The following is a 20,460-nucleotide window of genomic DNA, read 5'->3' on the forward strand; positions in this document are numbered from 1 at the left end:
ACACAGAACCGCTAACATCTTGTTGTGGCTAAAATAAGGCTTTTATCCCTGCATTGTGCATTTTTACAGACGCTCTAATTAGCCAAGCCTGGCAAATGTCATAACAGAGCAGCTGTCAAAAGTAGCGAGCTCCGTTTTGTTTGGATTGGTGTGCATTGCTGACCTAAGGTTATTCTAAAAAAGCCGGTGCTCAATATTTAAACATAAAATGCTTCTGACAAAACAGGCATAGGCTATCAAAAACCACAAATTTGCCTCGACTCGTAATGTTCCACTCTGTGAGTCCTTATCAAGCCAGCGCACAATGAGCCAACTTTGCAGGAAGGAAGTAAAAGTGTTATGAATTTATTTTCCTGAGGGCATAAATGGTTTTCCATAAGCAGCCAAACTAGTTTCAACACCACCATCGATCTGCAGGCAGAATTCAATTTCTGTGAGCTTTATTATCACACGTAATCGATTTGAAGCGCCTCTAAAGGCAAAGTATTTATAACATGTATATCCTCATTCGTTCAAATTAAACAATCAGCAGCAGTTTTACATTTTGTTATTCTTTCATTGGAAAGTTTTGCGCTTGAAATGAAGATGCTATTCAAATGCATCCCGAGTTGGTTTTCTTAGTCAGCTTCTAATTTAAAAAATCAAATGCCTATTTTATTGAAAGTCTGTTTAGCAGAAGATTTTCATTTGCTTATTTAAACAGTGTGTGAGTGCATTAATAAAGCGAGCCAGATGGCAGTACTCCCTCCCCAGCACTTCTCTGAAGTAATAAAATGGAAACGATCTCTGATCAATCACTACACACGGGGTCGGCAACGATGGCCTCATTACCACGATGGCGCCTCAGAGGCCCAGTTGCTTGATAGCCCTCTAGTTTATCTGTGCCTGCAGTTTGGCAAGCCTTCTGGGTAATTGGCACCAGCAGCAATAATCAACAGAGAGATCATTCATTTCTTCTCTTTTTAGTTTCAAAACCTCGCTGAGCTTAACAAGTGCTTGGACACTGACAAATTCTAGGCCCGTTTTTAGACTTTCAGACTGAAAACTCCAGCATTACATAGGATGGTGCACAAAATAATAACTTGCACAAAATTGTTTCTTATTCATAAATGATTTAAGATTTGTTTTGAGATTATGGTAGCATTAATGTTTTGAAGGTCTTCAGCTTTTAGATCGTGTACGGTCATTAAGGATAACATAAAGCACTGCTGCCATCTAGTGTAATGCTGAGGAGGTACATGCCAAGATTCCTAAAATATACTCTCAAAAATATAAAACAGTTCATTCTTTACACTGAACAAGGCACAGCTGAAGGACTATTATGTAATTAGTCTTTTGTCTGTACAGCATTTGCAGGAGAAATACGCTGACAGTGAAACTGATGCAAAAGTTCTGTGCATGTCCTCATAAAATTCTGCACTCCTCGTAATTTTACATTAGGTTCTAAATGCAAAAAACATTCAATAAAATAATTCGGTCAGAACAGAATGTGCTATTCAGAGAGCAATATGTTCTCCATCAATAACCGTTACCATTATAGACAGCACAATGAAAGCTGAAATTATATCTGCTTCACAGAGTTAGCAACCTTAATAAGGTTCATTCAATATTGAAAATGTCTCTGATGATGCTATTTACTACATGATGTCTGTATTCGTATCAGCTGATGACATGACATTAAATGTTATTATTTTTCATTATTGTGACTAATAGGGTGAACTCACGTAAATTGGACCTCTTTTGACAATCATTACATCACAATGTAAAAAAAGTGGCTCAATTTGCCTGAATGTACCTGGATTACAGTACATACACTATCTTTTAAAACTAAACAATAATTATGGCATTATATACCTTAATAATATTGATATTCTCATACCATATTATCCAGAGAACAACAGCACAGTGCCAGATCTCTGCAAATGAACAGACAGTTATGGAGGAGGCAGCTAATCTGTCACATTTCGTGTAGATTTAACAATGAGAGATTATTTTAAAGAAGCTGTCTAAACACTGATGTCAACACAATTTGTTCCAATAATGTTTATAGGACAGACGCTGCAAAACATTACTAAACAGCACAGTGACACAAGAAGACGATGCACAAGAAACGTGAATAAACTAGTATCATTGCAGGGAATTATGTCTTACTGTATAATATAATAATCAGATGCCAATTCTGGATAATGATAATAACCTTTATTTGTGTGTTCGATTCCAAACCAAGGATTATGTGTAACAAGAAAGGACAAATCTGGAGAAAAAGAGTGGCAGGTAATGTAGCTCAATTAAGATATGGCAGTGTTTAGATGTTTTTTTTTTACTACAAATAAATGGACTTTTTTTTTTTTTTTTTTTTTTTTTATAAGTCTCTTATGTTCAACAAGGCTGCATTTATTTGATCAAAAATACAGTGAAAACAGTTATATTGTTAAATATTATTACAATTTCAAATAATTGTTTTCTATTTTAACATATTTTAAAGTGCAATTTATTCCTGTGATGATTACTCCAGTCTTCAGTGTCACATGATCCTTCAGAAATCATTCTAATTTGCTGTTTTGCTGCTCAAGAAACATTTCTGATTATTATCAATGTTAAAAACACTTGTGCTGAATAATATTTTTGTGAAAACCATAATCTATTCTTTGATGAATAGAAAGTGAAATTGAAATCTTTCTAAATGTCTTTACTGTCACCTTTGATCAATTTAATGCATCCTTGTTGAATAAAATAATTCATTTCTTTAAAAAAAAAAACGTACCCCAAACTTTTGAACAGTAGTGTATACATTATTGAATCCAGATAAGAAAAACTTTAAAGAAAATATACTTTACCTTTCTATAGATTTCTATATATTTAATTCTCTCAAATGTAAAATACTATGGCTTCTTTTCAATGTCGAACATTATATTACAGACTAATACTCCATCCATCGTATACGACCACATACATTAGACTACATAAAACAATAGTGTAGTTTGACTCACACAACACCATCTATTCTACAGCAATAAACAAGAACACCATCACAGTCAATTGCTGCATTATACAGTGCAGTTCAAAACATACACTGTGTAAACACTATTTCAGTACATTTTCCCTTAGTCACTTTAGATTTAAGAATAGCAGCACACATTAAATTTTAACAGTAAGATAATGTCATTTGTTTTTCGACAAACTGTCGCTGGGAAGTGCATGCTTAGATGAAAATGACCGTGCTTCACAAGAGGCACAATTTCTTTATCATAATGCATAATAATGCATATTTCAAGAGTCATGTCCTGAATAACTCCAAAAGAACAGCACTGGGTTGAATCTTTTTGGCTATATGTTGTGTGTGGCCTTGCATCACATGGAAAAAAGGCCAAGAGAATACTGAGATCTGGATCCATTGAGTGCACAAATGACTTAAAAAAAAAGAATGTCTGCCACTTGAACGTCACGTCCAAAATAAGAACATAATGTACCTCTATATATCATCCCTGTCTTTGTTATTTTGCTGTATTTGTGCTTTTTTTATGAGGGTATTTCTGTGCAACCCCATAGGGCACGTGGGCAGCGATGGCACCCATTTCTGCGGCACCTTCCACGTGGAACATCTGGTCATCGAAGTAGATGTGGGGTCGGATTTTCTCCAGCATGGGGCCTTTTGGTGCGCCGGCCAGGAAAAGAGCCTCGTCTATCTCTAGTCCCCAGGCACGGAGTGTCTTTAAGGCACGGATGCCTGAACTGGCTGCACTGCGGGCCGTCACGAGGTAGGTGCGGATGGGACAGTCCAGACGGTGGCCTTTAGCATAGAATTTCTTCTGAAGCTTCCCAAGCAATTCTAGGAAACCCTTCAGCGGCCCCTGTGAGGTGGACAGATTCATTACAGTATGTATTGTAGCACAAACTGAAGAACAAGGATGTTCAGTCTTGCTCTTGGAGCTTTATATAACATATTATATCTGCTAATTTAAAGGTCAAGTGTGTCATTTTGTACTGTACTCCACTAGTGGCAGCAAATGCAAAAAGTATCTATATACAGTGGGGAGAACAAGTATTTGATACACTGCCGATTTTGCAGGTTTTCCTACTTACAAAGCATGTAGAAGTCTGTATTTTTTATCATAGGTACACTTCAACTGTGAGAGACGGAATCTAAAACAAAAATCCAGAAAATCACATTGTATGATTTTTAAATAATTAATTTGCATTTTATTGCATGACATAAGTATTTGATCACTGAGAATTTTGGCTCTCACAGACCTGTTAGTTTTTCTTTAAGAAGCCCTCCTGTTCTCCACTCATTACCTGTATTAACTGCACCTGTTTGAACTTGTTACCTGTATAAAAGACACCTGTCCACACACTCAATCAAACAGACTCCAACCTCTCCACAATGGCCAAGACCAGAGAGCTGTGTAAGGACATCAGGGATAAAATTGTAGACCTGCACAAGGCTGGGATGGGCTACAGGACAATAGGCAAGCAGCTTGGTGAGAAGGCAACAACTGTTGGCGCAATTATTAGAAAATGGAAGAAGTCCAGAGGAGGATTGGGAGAAGATCAAGTGGTCTGATGAGACAAAAATAGAGCTTTTTGGTCTAAACTCCACTCACTGTGTTTGGAGGAACAAGAAGGATGAGTACAACCCCAAGAACACCATCCCAACCATGAAGCATGGAGGTGGAAACATCATAATTTGGGGATGCTTTTCTCAAAGGGGATAGGACGACTGCACCGTATTGAGGGGAGGATGGATGGGGCCATGTATCACGAGATCTTGGCCAACAACCTCCTTCCCTCAGTAAGAGCATTGAAGATGGGTCGTGGATGGGTCTTCCAGCATGACAACGACCTGAAACACACAGCCAGGGCAACTAAGGAGTGGCTCCATAAGAAGCATCTCAAGGTCCTGGAGTGGCCTAGCCAGTCTCCAGACCTGAACCCAATAGAAAATCTTTGGAGGGAGCTGAAAGTCCGTATTGCCCAGCGACAGCCCCGAAACCTGAAGGATCTGGAGAAGGTCTGTATGGAGCATTGGGCCGAAATCCCTGCTGCAGCGTGTGCAAACCTGGTCAAGAACTACAGGAAACGTATGATCTCTGTAATTGCAAACAAAGGTTTCTGTACCAAATATTAAGTTCTGCTTTTCTGATGTATCAAATACTTATGTCATGCAATAAAATGCAAATTAATTACTTTAAAATCATACAATGTGATTTTCTGGATTTTTGTTTTAGATTCCGTCACTCACAGTTGAAGAGTACCTATGATAAAAAATACAGACTTCTACATGCTTTGTAAGTGGGAAAACCTGCAAAATCGTCAGTGTATCAAATACTTGTTCTCCCCACTGTATATATATAAATTACGGTAACATTTTGTTTATTCTCACTTTTAACTAGTTGCTTATTAGCATGCATATTACTAGGATATTGGCTGTTTATTAGTACTTATAAAGTGCATATTAATGCCTTATTTTGCATGATCATATTCTACATCCCCATACCTAAATTTAACAACTACCTAATCTAAACTTAACTAACTATTAATGAGCAGTAATTAGGGGTTTATTGAGGCCAAAGTTGTGGTTAGTTAATAGTGAGAATTGGACCCTAATCTAAAGTGTGACCAAAATGACACACATTTTGCCTCTAAACATGTATTTTGCATTTGCTCTGTAGCTTATTTCAGTTAAAATGGGTAACAGTGAAATTGCATACATGATCTAACAATGTGTTTTCATTTTCCCTCTCATGCTCGAAGAACTTGTCCAGGCCGTGGGCTTTGAAAATACGCTCAGACTCATCGGAGAAGAGAACAGCGTCGCCATCAAATGCCACTTTCAGCTGGGTCTCGGATACCTCGATTTGTTTTTCTGACATAAACATGGTGGCTGCTGCAATCCCTGTAAGAAAACGCAAAGACAAAAGTAAAGTTTACCAGCCTAGGGGAAAAGCTGTGTAATAAATGGCATTTCAAGCAAATGTTATTTAGGCCCCATTAAGCCTCAGCAAACCAAATAGGTCATTGGATTGTTAAACATTCAGTCGATATAGAGTCAGTGCTTTCCCCCATTTCAGTTAGTTTTATTTGGAGTATTTTATACATATTTATTTATGCAATTATTCATATGATAATGATGTGAATCTGTGATACTAAACAAAGCAACATATGGTGTTCATTTACTCACACTAGGCGATCTGATTCTGAACCTACTACTTGTGTGTGCGCTACTGTCATCATTACAACAAACATCTTCTATTACTACCTGGTTAGTACTGTACACTTTTTAATTTCATTTTTTAGTTCAGTATTAGTTAGTTTAAGGTTAAAGGGAACAATCGTGTACGCCCTCTGTACAACGTAACCGTGCCAAGAGCGAGTTCACTGAAAGGATCTTTAAATGGCAAACTGCAAGAGCAATTCCTTTGGAGGCATTTTGACCACAAAGTAATTCGGCACTTTTCATAATTCAAAGTTATTGACAGGTTACCTCTCAAATCACTATCTAAATATACTACAAATCTAATGTCTGTAAAGCACACCTGTTCAAGATTTCATATGTTTTTTCTTTGCTGTGACTAAGTATTTGTACTTACACCAATTCTGCTTCACATACTATACTTTTACTCACCATTTGTAAATCCAAATTGATTGAAACCTTTGTAAGCAACTACATTTTGTCATTCTAAATATTATATTATCATAATTTCAATGGTCTCTTATAAGCATCTGTAAAGGTGAAATGTGTACTGCTTGTTACACATTAATGACACATTTCTCTTGATTTACTGAATGTAAAAGACAACAAGATGAAGTACTTGCTGCATGTGTCATCTCATATTTACTAACCTTCAGAAAGGGCTTCCTGAACCTTTTCAGCATTGGCAGACAGGTACAAGTTTGTATGCCAAGCTTTCAGGTACCCAATGGGGCTGCTACCTCCTGTCATGACGAACCGCTCAATGAATAGATCTGGGGACAAGAGAATAATATGAATCAGCAATTACATTTTCGTGAGATCCTGTTATTATTACATTGATTTTTATGCATTTGGCAGATGCTTTTATCCAAAGCATTCAAGCTATTGTTACACATTTTATCAGTTATTATCATAGTCAGCACCTTAATGCTTTTTTTTGTTGTTGTTGACAATTCTTATTTAAACTACTATAGGTATGGATATTGATCAATAAATAGTAAATGTGGCTGATTTGGCACTCTACGATTTATAGTGACTCCTAGTGGTGTTAATGCAGTATTAAAAAGGAGGAGGGGGGGGGGTGTATTTCAGTTATCAATGCCATTGTATAAATGCTCTATTAGCAGTCAGCCATGAGTAATTTATTTTCTAAGATACAGTCTACATCCGAAATAGCATACTTCTCTACTATATAGTAGGGAAATAACATAAGAATAAAAATAACAATAACAGTCTGAATTCACAGTAGGCCTACTCATAAAAGAGCAGGCAAAAAGTACCCGGATTACCTACTTCTGGTGAGATTCTAAAGTGTGCATAAAATGGACTCTTTACTATCCCATGAGGCCACAAGAGAGGATTTGTGAATGGCAGTGAAGCGACTCAGCTGACGCTGGTAAGTCACATGATAATGACAACATGGCGAATGTAGCACTTTCGGATTACATTCATACTACACACATCCATACCATATAGAACACACTTTTTAGCAGTCGTGAAGTAATTACTTATTAAAAATAAGTACCTACTCAAGAGAGTAGGAGATTTCAGACGCAGCCAAAGGGAGTATTATTCAGCTGGTCATGTGATCTCAAAATGGCCGCCCCCCTGAGGTGACCATTTCCGTGTAAAACAGAAAGGCTTTTATATGACTTGAGTCTTCCTCTCACATGAGTGTATGTTGAAATACATTTATCTATTAGCTTCATAATCTGTAAGTACTATTTACTGAAAATGTTCTCAAATTATTTAATCAATGTATCACCGTTTTCAATTAGAAGGTTTCACCATTGAGACACCTCAGTTATGAACTGTTTAACAGATGGAAAGCTTGAGACTGGTGGGAAATGTTGGGGTAATGTGCCCCTTTTAGCCTTTGACACTCTAGGGTATGAGTGCCTGCTCTGTAAGACATTAGCAGCAGGTTTCATTTACATGACATGTCAAGCCAAGTTTGCCCAGGAGTAAAGTAAGGTATCATCGTAAATTGAACCCTGATCAGGATCCTGACGCACATTGGTGGGATCTTGTATCATCCTGAAGGGGGTTATTTAGCTAAAATAATAATTTTACAATAACTGTACATTATCAAACTTATATGGCTACTCACTTTGTTATTTTAAGTTATTTTATCATGTAAAAAGAAACTGCTGAGTGCAATGGAAGGCATGAAACCAAATGACAGCACCAAATAGGACCTAATATACAGTTTAGCCTCATTATACAAAAAAAAAAACCAACTGGCAAATGCTGTGACTGACTAATCAGAATCAAGTATTCCTGAGAGCCATTAAATTAAAATATATATGCAGACCAGATATGGCCTAATGAACCTAAATGATATATATTTTAAAAAGGCCATCCCAGATATAGCAAGGTGATATTGATACAATGTTGAGCTTTGATCCATCATTTGGTCCATCATTTTGGTTGAGATTGACATTTTAATGTTTAAAGTATGTAGCCTGGCTAACGTCAGACCTCTTTCTCATTGAGACGTGGTCTGGGAACCATATGTTCATTTTCTCGTATTTGAGGTGTGGTTTACGACTGCCCAGAGTCGTTTATTGGGCACTATGAATGTCTATCAAATGCGCCTGTACGTAGCTCATAGCCAATCGTTTCAATTATACCAGATGGCGTATGTAGAGCGACAGAAATTTGATGAGGAAGAAGACGAAATAAAGTTGCGTTCTAAACTACTTAGAACACTATCTAAGGCTGCATCGAAAGGTAACTTCACGTCTGATGCCATGTTGGATCCATAGATAAACAAACTGCTTCGGTGTGTCGCATAGACGTTGTCATCATCTTGCTGCTCCCTCCCCGTTCTGTGATTGGTTCCCTTTTTGAGGGGAAAATCTGGTCCATGGTATCCAGGCTGCCTAGCAGCGTGAATAAGGCAGCATGGGGAGACCCAGGCTATAAAGTATGTTGGATCAGCATTGAAATGTTGATGAAAGCCGGGGGCAGTGATATTGAACTAGCATTGATTTGTTGTTGTTGACCACAAGATCATGAAAGTATAGGTGTGTTCAACTTGGAACAAGTTGAATGAGTGTAGGATGAGTGTAATCTGGATGTACTAAATTGGCCATGCTGTCATTATCACGTGACCTACCAATGTCAGTTGTGTCGGCATCACTGCCATTCACAAATCCTCTCCTGTAGCCTCATGGGATAGTACTCCACAGTATGCACTTCTCACCGGAAGAAGTAGGTCATCCGGGTACATTTTGCCTACACTTTTCTAAAATACTGTATTCAGACATACTTCTTCAGTCACATTCTGTTTTTTTGCCTATAGGGAAGTATGTAATTTCGGAATTGATTGCAGCCAAACTCAGCTGGAAAAATTGGACACCCCTGCCATAGTGCTTCTATTTGTAAATGTTAATGGTAGAAACCACTGATTTTGATAAAAGAAAAATATATTGGCCCGGACATTCTTATTTGTTGTGTTCTTTTATATCATTTTTGCTTTCTTTCTTGGGTTTTGGAGCATCAGGCTCACATTTATCTCCTAACAAACATCTAACATTTTTTTGGGGTTCAGAACACATAGTTCTGACTTCAAATGGCTCTCGAAACATCAGTCCATATCCGCATTTTTGTTGTTTTGTCTGAGGAAAGGCCAAAAGATGGAGAGATGTTTGTTTTTTCTTCAGTCAGCCACTGGAACGATCAAACCCAGTCCAGCTGAGGCGCTACAGGGAGCTGAGCAGGAAGTGGCTGGTTTGTGCTACAAAGGTTAGAGGTGTCACATGCATCTCTGTGGGAAGATATTATTGGCCAGCTGGAGATTTATCTTCTAAGAAAACATTTGCATTTACAGTTTTGTGTCTTCAGAATCATGTAGTTACTTTCCATCCCATACTTTCAACTTATAGATTGATAATATTCTATACGTTTTGTTATTGATTTGATTGTGATTTTACTGCCTTTTCTAATATGAATAATAATTTTCTGCTTTGTTAATATGAGCATAAATATTTTTCCGCCGCCGGCATGTGCCTAACCATCAGACTTAACTTCATTACTTTCTGAGAATCACTACTCTTTCTTTGAACGAAACCAACCAATATTTAAATCTCTTGATAGGAACAATACCAATCTTCTTAAATCTCTTAATTACCATTGAATGCTCAGATGTGTGTCTAGACAACACTATAAATACAATATAGCTATAGGTCTAAAAATCAGAGGATAGCCTGTATCAGCCCCTAAACTTTTATGGTATAGCACTAAGGCACTAAGTTATGACATAACTGTATAACTTTCTGTAAAGCTGTTTTGAAATGATTATGCATATAATTGTGGAAAGCACTATGCATTTTTTTTACTTGACTTAATTGAAAGGTTTCAGCTTTTGCAACAGTAATGATCTGCCAGTGGGGTCAGAAAAATAATCTTGTTTTCCCCTTAAATTAAGTTTATTTTTCTGACCCCATTGGCAGATGTTTTTTGTTTTTTTTTCATTTTATGCATTTTTCAGAAAACAAGACCTAATATTTTATGTCATCTTGCTTCTCAAGTAAATGTATCTTGATTTAAAAATGTTTAGATTTGTACTGAAAAACAAGACAAAAATACTGAGAAAGAAAATATATTTTTTGCAGTGTACAGCAGTGGACCTTTCTGAACATGTACATGTTTATGGATAGTATGAATCCAGGTTATGGGTGGGTTAGTAATACACTTACTGTGGTGGTTGATGGTGTTGATGAGTCTGACGCCTACGTGGGCATGGTTGTAAGTTACCAGCACAATGTCAAAAAGCTCCTCACTTTCTGGGTAGAGCTCCCGCAACCGGTTGTTTACTGTCTCCAGTGCCTGAGAAAACATGCCAAATAAGGTCTCTATCAAATGAAGAGGTGTAGAATCAATCAATATTGCTAAGGCAATGTCGTTTTGTTTAAAATTATAACTTAATAATGCATTATATTTGTATATCCTTGTGTATTACCTTAACAAACGGGAATGCTGGACCAGGAGCAAAAGGCTCATTCTCATGCTCCATCTGATACCTGAGGTACTCCTCTATTCCTTGCTCCACAAACACCTTCTCCTCTTTCTCCGTGCGGAACATAACCCGCGATGACACTGCAATGGTGACTGCGTTCTCTGGTTTGGGCTGAATAGGGATGGTGAAAGTGCTGTGAGACATTCATCACAAACACAAGGCAATTTTGAGCATATAACGTGCAAGTACCGGGTACCTTCTTCTGTTGGCAAAAAGCATGTCCATGTTTTTCATTAAAGTGGTCTATATGACTCTATATGATAGCTCTGTGTGACAAATAGACTGAAATTTAAGCCAGTTTTCACTAATATCTGTTAGTTTTCACTAAAAATCTTTTAGTGCTCAAATTTCACTTGTGAGTTGAATTTGCACATCTTGCTTTAAATCTTGCATATCGCAAATGGATATCAATGTTATTTATACACTGTTATAGAACGTTTTCATATTTTAAATGAGCTTTTATTTTTGAAATGTTTGAATTTTAAAAATAATATTTTAAAAAATGTATTTTATCTTGAAATTCCTTTTATTTTTACATTTAAAATATACATTTTAGTTTAAGTTTTAATAATTGTCTTCTGTGGTTTTGTCATATAATTTTTTTTTTCTATTTAGCTTTTTTACACATTTTAATACTTCATTTCTAATTTTTGTTTTTTTAAGTTTTTCCTCTAATATTTATATTTTATTTTAATTATTTCAAATGTATAAAAAAAAGAACCAATGACATTTAGTATCATTGATTAAAGAACCTGACGAGACATTGTAAAGTGATAGTTCACCCAAAAATGAAACTTCTATCATCATTTCTATCACTCACCGTCATGTCGTTTTTTTGGGGTGAACTATCCCTTTAATACACCATATTTGAATAATTACATATAAAAGGAAATTTACAGAATAACAATGTCACATAGGTATCGTTTTTTCTTCAAATGACTAACTGTAAAATATAGTTCACAATATAGACCACTGAAGCATTCTGCTAAACATCTTCTTTTGTGTACCATGGAAGATCATAAACAATACTGATTTGAATCATTATAAGGGTGAGGAAATTATGACAGAATATGACAGAGTGCATAAAGCAATTAAAAGAACAGTATGAAATGCAATAATCATCTCTCCAAAGCAAGCAACCATGCGTCATTACAGATTATCTTGTTAAGTAAGAAGGCAAGAGTAGCGCGATTAATAAAGAGCACATTAGGATCTCCGGTTTCAGAGTGGGTCAGACAGGACTGGAAGAAATGAGATTACCGTGGCCATCACAGCTCTGATCCCCAATTTTGTTATTCAGTCAGTATTTCATGCTGTCACATAGATAGACCACTGAGAGTGATCCAGTGATCAAATTAAAAATCACTTCCAAGTAATGTTTTCTATCCCTGTTCTGTAATTCAGTGGACAATTCAGTGCTGGTAATGTATCAAATGGTGTAGTTGGTAATTTGATTCCAGCAGCAGAGCATAAAACATGTACAGTGTTTATGTATAGTCACATGGCCCACACATCAGCTGAATGCTAGCTCAGTATGTCACGGGAAACCACCAGGAAGAGCAGGGCTAGTTAATTTTGGAAAGGGACTACAGTGTGACGCAGCCAGACCGCTGTGCGTGCCGTTCAGCATGCCCTCACCCGAGCGACTATACCCTCCGACCAGACACATGAACTGCCTGGGGGGTTATGGGAAAAGGACAAGCCTGTGTAAATTAATCTGTCATGAGTTAAAAGCCTCTTTCCCCAAAGAACCGGAGACTGACTTGCCATTCCAGATGAGCCATGTTGCCACTCTTGGTCATGCTGGGAGATCCTGACAGATTTGAGCAGGTCTGGGAAAATCTTTAATAAAAGGGGCTCCAGTGGTTGTGGAAATGAGACATTACCGGGAAATGAGAGTGGATAAGTGGCCACTGCATTACAAAGGGAATGGGCAGGATGGGCAGTTGGACCAGAATTCAACTATTAGGCACGCTGTTAGATGGAACATTTACTCTAAAAGCCCTTTACAGATCAGGAAAAAGTTAACATTGACCTGCTCTTTAGAATCTGTCGTAATTGTCTGTACTGTAGTGCCCACTTACCAGCTATATGTGCTATTTTACCAATACATTAGTTTTTTCTGAACCAGAGAGAAACATAAGGGCAAAAACACAGGGAAGAAAGTTACACTTCTAGAACATGCAAACATTTAGGATGTTTTAGGAACAAAAAATAGAATTATTAAATTAGAATGTATTTATATGTGGGAAAAAGTGTGAAGTATCCCAGTGACCGGTGGGACCGGGGCCCACTAGGGGCCTCAGCACATTTTCAAAGGGGCCCAAGAAGACTTAAAACGGGCGGAATCACACGGACCAAAACAAAAACAGACATTTCGACACAGAACGCACATTTCAAAGTAAAATAACTGGCTGTTGCATTGTTTTTCAGAGAAACGAGCGTGAACTTGTGTCCTAAATATCTGCGGTCATTTTTATGCTTTAGTACAGTCAAAAAATTACATACAGCACCTTTAAATACTTTAGTTTTATAATTAAAGAAATATGTGATAATTTAATTTGTAATTTAAAAAAAAATATTAAATTGAACATTATTTTTTTGTTATTTCCACTCTTAGACTCAGACTTTAGGCCCTCACTCTGTGTGATATTGTGGTAACACTGCTTATTCTGCACTTTCATTCTGCCATTTTTCTATCTCTCTTGTGTGGTCAATTGGAAAGCAAAAAATGTTGAATGAATTGCACATGCACATCAACTATATATATGCCTTATATATCTCGGATATAAGTATATAACACTAATATCTACTAAAAAAAGGATTTCAATCCTGTAAAAATTAAATTATCAATAAGTTATGACAACATATGTTTTTACATATACACGATTCAACTCATTTTTAAAAGTCAGTTTAATGTAAATTGAAATGAATTAAACATCCAAGTTGATTCTACTTAAAAATTTAAAGCATCTTTAATAACTTTTCTTTGTACCCAGTAATGTCACTTAAAAACACTGTCAAATGTATTGAAGCACCATCAAACCATGAGCTGTAAGTCCATATTGTGGGTCAAACGGTCATGCGTTTAGTAGAGCCAAGCAGAACAGATTGTTAATGAAATGGCAGAGAGGAAAATCTGCATGACCCTTTGAAAATACTTACAAAAAATATGCCTCCCTCCACCTTCCTGGTCCGTCTCACAGGTCCCTTCATAAAATAACATTTCATATCAACCTCCATGTTTTATGTAATGCAAGTAACAATACATATATGTTCTGGTTGGGAAAGAATTGCCATGAGTGGAAATGAATAGGAAAACACAGCTGGGACAAAATGCTAATATCACAGATGAACCTTGTTGAGAACAGAACCATCCTATCATGATGACCATAAAACCAACGACAATATTGGTATACTTCTGATTCATTAAAAGACACTGTATTTCACTAAGAGTCATGGATAAGTGATATCCGAGTTGTGGCGCTTTGGAATGGATGTATAGATACATAGATGCCTCATTAGCAGCCATTTCAATGGGCCTTTATACATAAACCGTCCACCATATTGGAGCGGTCAGTGAACATTCAAGAGCAAGTTAACTGAGCATCTGCAACCGTATTTAGACGCATGTATGAATATCTATAGACTTCAGCAGATGATTTTGCTACACTTAACCAAGCGGCAACCTCCCCGTCTCTCCCTTGAAACCAACACGGAAGTGAGTTAAACTGTAATTCGTTGACTGGCCGCTTGAGGCTGTTGTCAGAAGTGAGTCAAATCTGTATCTCCCTCATGTTAAAATGACCAACTTTACAGCAGAAAAAAACGTGTTTAAAGCCTGGTGTCTGTATGTGGATTTGGTCTATACAGCTAATTTTGCCCTTCATAACAACTGTGAGGGGGGTGAATTATATTATAACTCGTCCGTTTAGTTGATTAATATTTAAATTTAAGGGTGTGGCCAAGCCACTTGAGTGACAGATGGATTGCCGCTGTCAGTGCTAGCCGTTTGTCTGCTGTTACTAGCCGTCACTTCACCTCAGCAATGTTAGCTGCTGAACTTGCCATCTCTGCAGTGTTTGTGCTTTTTTTCGGGATTATCATTTCATACAATTTTAATACTTGGGTAACGTTACAAAGCTCACGTCTTTGGATTCCGTCGTTATCGTTCGAGAGAAAAACCAGCGCTGTATTTCAGTTGTTTTCCTCTGTGAACATGCACTAATGGATGTCTGACAATTTCGTTGCTTTTTGGGGTTTTCAAATTTAAAACGTCAATAAATGCTCGTTCGTTCTGCTCCCATGGAACAGATGGATTATAATATGCTTATGTACCGTCAGATGAATTCATGCAGGCGTCGGCGCTTTCTCCGTCCGTGAATGAGCGCGGATTTTCTAGCGCATTTACTTGCACTTCAAAGGCAATATATCTATGGTTTAACGGTTAAACCATAACCCATTTGAGAGACGGCCAACATCAGAATTTAAAATGGACTGAATAAGCTCTCTACGAACTTGAGCAATGCCGCGCTGACGGACCATGAAAGAGTGACGGACATGTATGCACATAAATCACTGTCGTACACAAACACTCTCGAAGTAATACACAGTCTCACTTGTAGCCATGTCTTTTAACTATTATAATATTTCGAAGGGCAAAAATAGGAACGTTTAATTGGCTTTACATCATCAGCTAACTCGATCACGTCGAGCTAGGTGATTTCAGATAGCCAGGCCAGGCTCCGCTCCTCAGCTCCACTCACGCCCCGCCTGTTTGTCCATTTTCTGTTATCCGGGAGTGACGCAAGGCCAAGATGGCGACGGTCGGCTCCGCCCACTTTAGGCTTCAAAAATGCTCTTCAGAAGCCTAAGGGTGACGTCACGGACACTACGTCCATATTTTTTTACAGTCTATGCACTTAAAGTCCCCATGAAATCAAAATTGACCCTATTTACTTTGTTAGCGCATATTACTAGTCTTGTGGTGAACAATTAATCCGTGCAAGAAAATATTTAAAAAAAAAAATTTTTACCATGGTAATCTTTAATCAAAATCTGAAAATGCCCCTCCCCTCTGCATTGGAGGACCTTCTCCGATGACGTAGGTTTGAGGAATTGGTTTGGGCAACGCGTAACCACTCCCCTCAAACCGTTAGTCTGCTATGAGCGAGAAATGGAGAGGAGGAGCGCTAGAGTAAAACCCTGCCCTCTGTCAGAGAATGTCTAATATGGCGAGAAGTTTCACTCTCAGTACACTTCCGGCTTCTGAACTGGTTGCAGTTCCTCTCTGATTCCATATGAGGGCGCTCACAGGACGAGTGCAGAATGAATGGAGGTCTATGGCGCTATACCAATAAAAATCCACTTTTCTCAGGATATAATTTTTTGTCTTGTAATTTGAATGTTGTATTCGAAAGGAGATGCAAATAAATTACACATTGCTGGGTGTTAGATTTTTTTGAGTCACGTATTTGCTTTAAAAAGTCTTTTAAAGTGTCAATGACGTCATATACATGTACGACCAGAGATACTGCTTCACGGCAATCCTTCAGTCACTCTGGTGCGTTCGCGCTGTGCACTTTCTTTTCTCTCGAGGCATCGACAACACAGCTGACACAGGTAAACACACTTGTTAGAAGAGTTTTTGTTTTGTTTGTTTCTGGTCCCGCTGCGGATGACACGATGCCATCAAGCGGTATCTCTGGTCGTAATCAGTCCTTCACTGACCAATCAGCGTTCATTAGCAGAATGCTAGCGTGTTATGGGCAACAACAACTCAACCTGTAAGAAAACGAAAGGACATAAGTACTCGTTCGTTCAACTTTCGACCTAAAACCCATGTTGAACTTGCAAAATCTACAATCAGATTTGAGATTTATCAACGGCAATCGGGTGAAAGAGACACATTTAGCTGTCTAGCCCCATTGACTCCCATTCATTTTGCACTCATGGCGATCGCCCCCAGTGGAACTCTGGTGGAACTACAACCAAAATTCGGTACAATAGAGCTTAATAGGGAGTGGGCAGGCTCTCCGTAGACGGGCTCTGCCTCTGTTCAATATTCCGTTTCACTGGGAAATACGTCATAACACTGGAGAAAAGTCGTTTGCAACTTCCGGTTCACGGGGACTTTAACACAATAAAACAAGACGAAGGCGTCAGCTGACAAGACATTAAAAAGTATCATAGAAAAAGTAAAATTGATTCTTACTGTGGGTGACGATGGAAAGTGGCATCTACGTATAAGTATCTATGGTTTTAGCTCTTCTGTAGTGATGTTAAATAATCCATGTGCTTGGAAAAGCTCCTTGAATGCTTGCTCAGTAGTATGTGAGGTTATTCATGGTTGCTTCAAACTCTTGATATAGACACACTTTAATTACACTGGCACAGATACAGTTACAGACAGACAGTATGGGGGGGTTGTTGAAGATTGAGTGTTACCAGTAGCAGTTCGTCTCAGGAAACAATCTTCCGGTGAATAAACTAAATAAACGCGGTGTTTTCTTTCTCTGTTACCAGGCGGAAACAGAAACTTAACCTCTGATCCTTTGCACTGCATCCATTCTTTAAAAATATAAAGTGAGCAAAGAAAGACACCATCCCTCTTAAATCTCATAAAATAGGAGCACGTGGAATTGTCCATTTTGATTTGGGAATTGGGCCTTGAGATATTACATTAAAGACCAGTTGATGGCAAACCTACCAATCATTTGACAGATTTTTGATGAGAGATTTAGATTTTGGCCCTGGCTATGATATTGATGTACTGTACAGATGCTTTGCAGTTGTGTTTTGGGTCAGTTCCATGTTGAAATGTTAAACATTTTCCCAATCTGTGCTAATTAGCTAAACAAGCTTTTTAAATGTCATTTATTCCTGTGATGGTAAATCATTCTAATATGCTGATTTAACGCTGAAGAATCATATATTATTATCAATGTGCAACTCAATATTTTCATGAAAACTATGATACATTTTTTTTCAGGATTTGTTGTAAAATAGAAATTTCAAAAGAAAATAATTTATTTGAACTAATTTACTGTCGTATTTACTATTATTTCGATCAGTTTTATACTTCCTTGCTAATTAAAAGTTTTAATTTAAAAAAAAAAAAAAAAAAAAACCTTCCTGACCCCAAACATTTGAAAAGTAGGCTAGTGTCTGTTGTAATTCTGCAACATTGATTAATTTTTTTTTTTTTTTTTACAATTTAAATAAATTAATATATTCATATATTAACTTTTACATGTGGCTGTTTAAGTGCCTGTTCCCATTATGACAACACTATAGTGTACATGCATTAAAATGAATTGTAACGTCTTCCTAATCAATAGTGCCAGGAAATATTTTAAGGTAAAACTTTAAAACCACACACTGAGATATATTCACTCACTGGAGAAAAAGGTGTGACTAGCCCCGGGCTCCACTACTTGCACAGATAAAGTCGGGTTTTTAAATAAAATATTTCCGTCACTTGGCTAATATGGGTTCATGCAGGTCAAAGTTGCCAAATTGGGGGTGGTGACTTTCTGTACCCACTGCATAGGTAGACACTGCATGGGAACAAGAACCATGAAGCATTCTTGGGTCAGTCTGGGGCAACAAGTGCAAGTGTTGGAAATAGGAGAATACAAGAGGATAACAAAGAGGAGGCATTGCAGGTTATTAATAGGTCTGGAAAAGGCCAGTGCCGCTTATAATAAGCATAGTGCTAAAGGCTACGACGGAGAAGGGAATTATCCACATGGTGTTGACCAGCTGCCTGTTGTACACGCTGAAAGAACAGTTTTTATGTGTTAAGGAGACTGTGCCATCCAAAGTGTATTTGATAACACATCTAAAGTTCTCCAGTACACAAAAATAATGCACTAGGCCAGACAAACTCTCCTTTTATAAAGCTCTGCCCTTGCCAGGATTGTCACTAGTTTATTCACCACTACATATGACAGATGGCATTTCGATATCTTTACGGCGGTGTTCGCAGAGTCTAAATGATCTGCACCTGCTGCACATCCAATGGCATTATCTCCTTACATTAGTACTGTTACCTAATAGTGCAATCACCCCCCCCCCCCCTCCCATGAAACCTGTTCTGCTTCTCTTTTATAAACACTGACACCACAACCAGACACCACAACATGAAAGGCTATGATCCTCTTTACAGTTAAAAGATGTTATTTTATAATTATATTTCATGTAATTATGCTATTCTGACAAACTACAGGTCTCTGTGGAGGGAAAAGTGACTGCAAATGTGGTATAAGACTAGCTTCACAGCGCCATTGAAACACGTGCACTACTCACTGTATGTAAACATTTCGCACACTAAATAGCTGTCAAAAGTGTGACCTCACCAGAAAAAGGTCAGAAGCCATAGGAAAATCACATCACAATGAATGTTAAGAGTTATACTATGCAAATGTCCAAATACAGTGTGAAACATGATCACAAATGGGACACTTACTGATTTGGGCTTCTTTGTAGAAGCCATATTTTCATGGATATCCTTGCTGTCCTCCCAGGATGCTTTGCTCTCACCGTTTGAGGCTGGCGGACAAGTGTTGGGCATGGGGTCTTGCCCCTTCATGACCTGAACATGGTCAAGACTCATTCTCCCCAACGCTTCTCATTAACGAAACACTGATCCAGGGCTGTATCACGCTGTGCTGTTCTCTCTGTTCACATGCACAGCCTCTCTTCCACACACAGTGTGTGTTCCCAGCTTTAGGCAGGACAGTGCTGTTGGTATCCAATGGTATATCTCCTGCTTCAAGGTCTAATGGCAGTGCTGGCTTTGGTTCTGTGCGGCTATATCCTCTCAGCTCTGACGCTCTGCCTGCAATCTGCTGCTGTGACGCGCTATGTGTTGATATCTGGCCCCTTCTCTCTCTCACCCTCCCTCCTCTCATCCCTCACTCATGCACATACTGTCCCCCTCCCTTTCCCTCTATTGCATGCTCTCATCTATCAGCATGTGCTCTCTTTCACTCTCTTAGTAAACTAAACTAAATATCATACATTCTAACTGGATCAGCATCTTTCAGCCAATGAATAATGGGCTTCCCTGACAGCTGTCCTTCCTAGTCCTTGCCCATGTCATTGGCAGCCCTGACACACTACAGACAGATAGATAGATATCAACACAAACATGACTGTTCTTTCTCCCCTCTGTCCCCCTGATGGCATTGTAACCCAATAATCAGTTGCTAGGCAGCACTTCGACCTCATGTAGAACCTT

General features: G+C 38.1%; 1 protein-coding gene across 1 annotated transcript; it reads right to left on the reverse strand.

The window, feature by feature from the left end:
* Positions 1-2,184: 2,184 nt before the first annotated feature.
* Positions 2,185-20,034, reverse strand: nt5c1aa (5'-nucleotidase, cytosolic IAa). The gene is made up of 7 exons (XM_081376130.1): positions 19,687-20,034; positions 14,382-14,426; positions 11,160-11,327; positions 10,897-11,026; positions 6,844-6,966; positions 5,712-5,896; positions 2,185-3,851 (listed from the first exon to the last, which is right to left on the reverse strand). Exons 1-7 carry the CDS (start codon positions 19,831-19,833, stop codon positions 3,495-3,497), a joined length of 1,155 nt encoding a protein of 384 aa, XP_081232256.1. The 5' UTR covers positions 19,834-20,034; the 3' UTR covers positions 2,185-3,494.
* Positions 20,035-20,460: the final 426 nt, after the last annotated feature.

Source organism: Scardinius erythrophthalmus (genome assembly GCF_964197995.2).
Source record: "Scardinius erythrophthalmus genome assembly, chromosome: 10".
Classification (NCBI taxonomy): Eukaryota; Metazoa; Chordata; class Actinopteri; order Cypriniformes; family Leuciscidae; genus Scardinius; species Scardinius erythrophthalmus.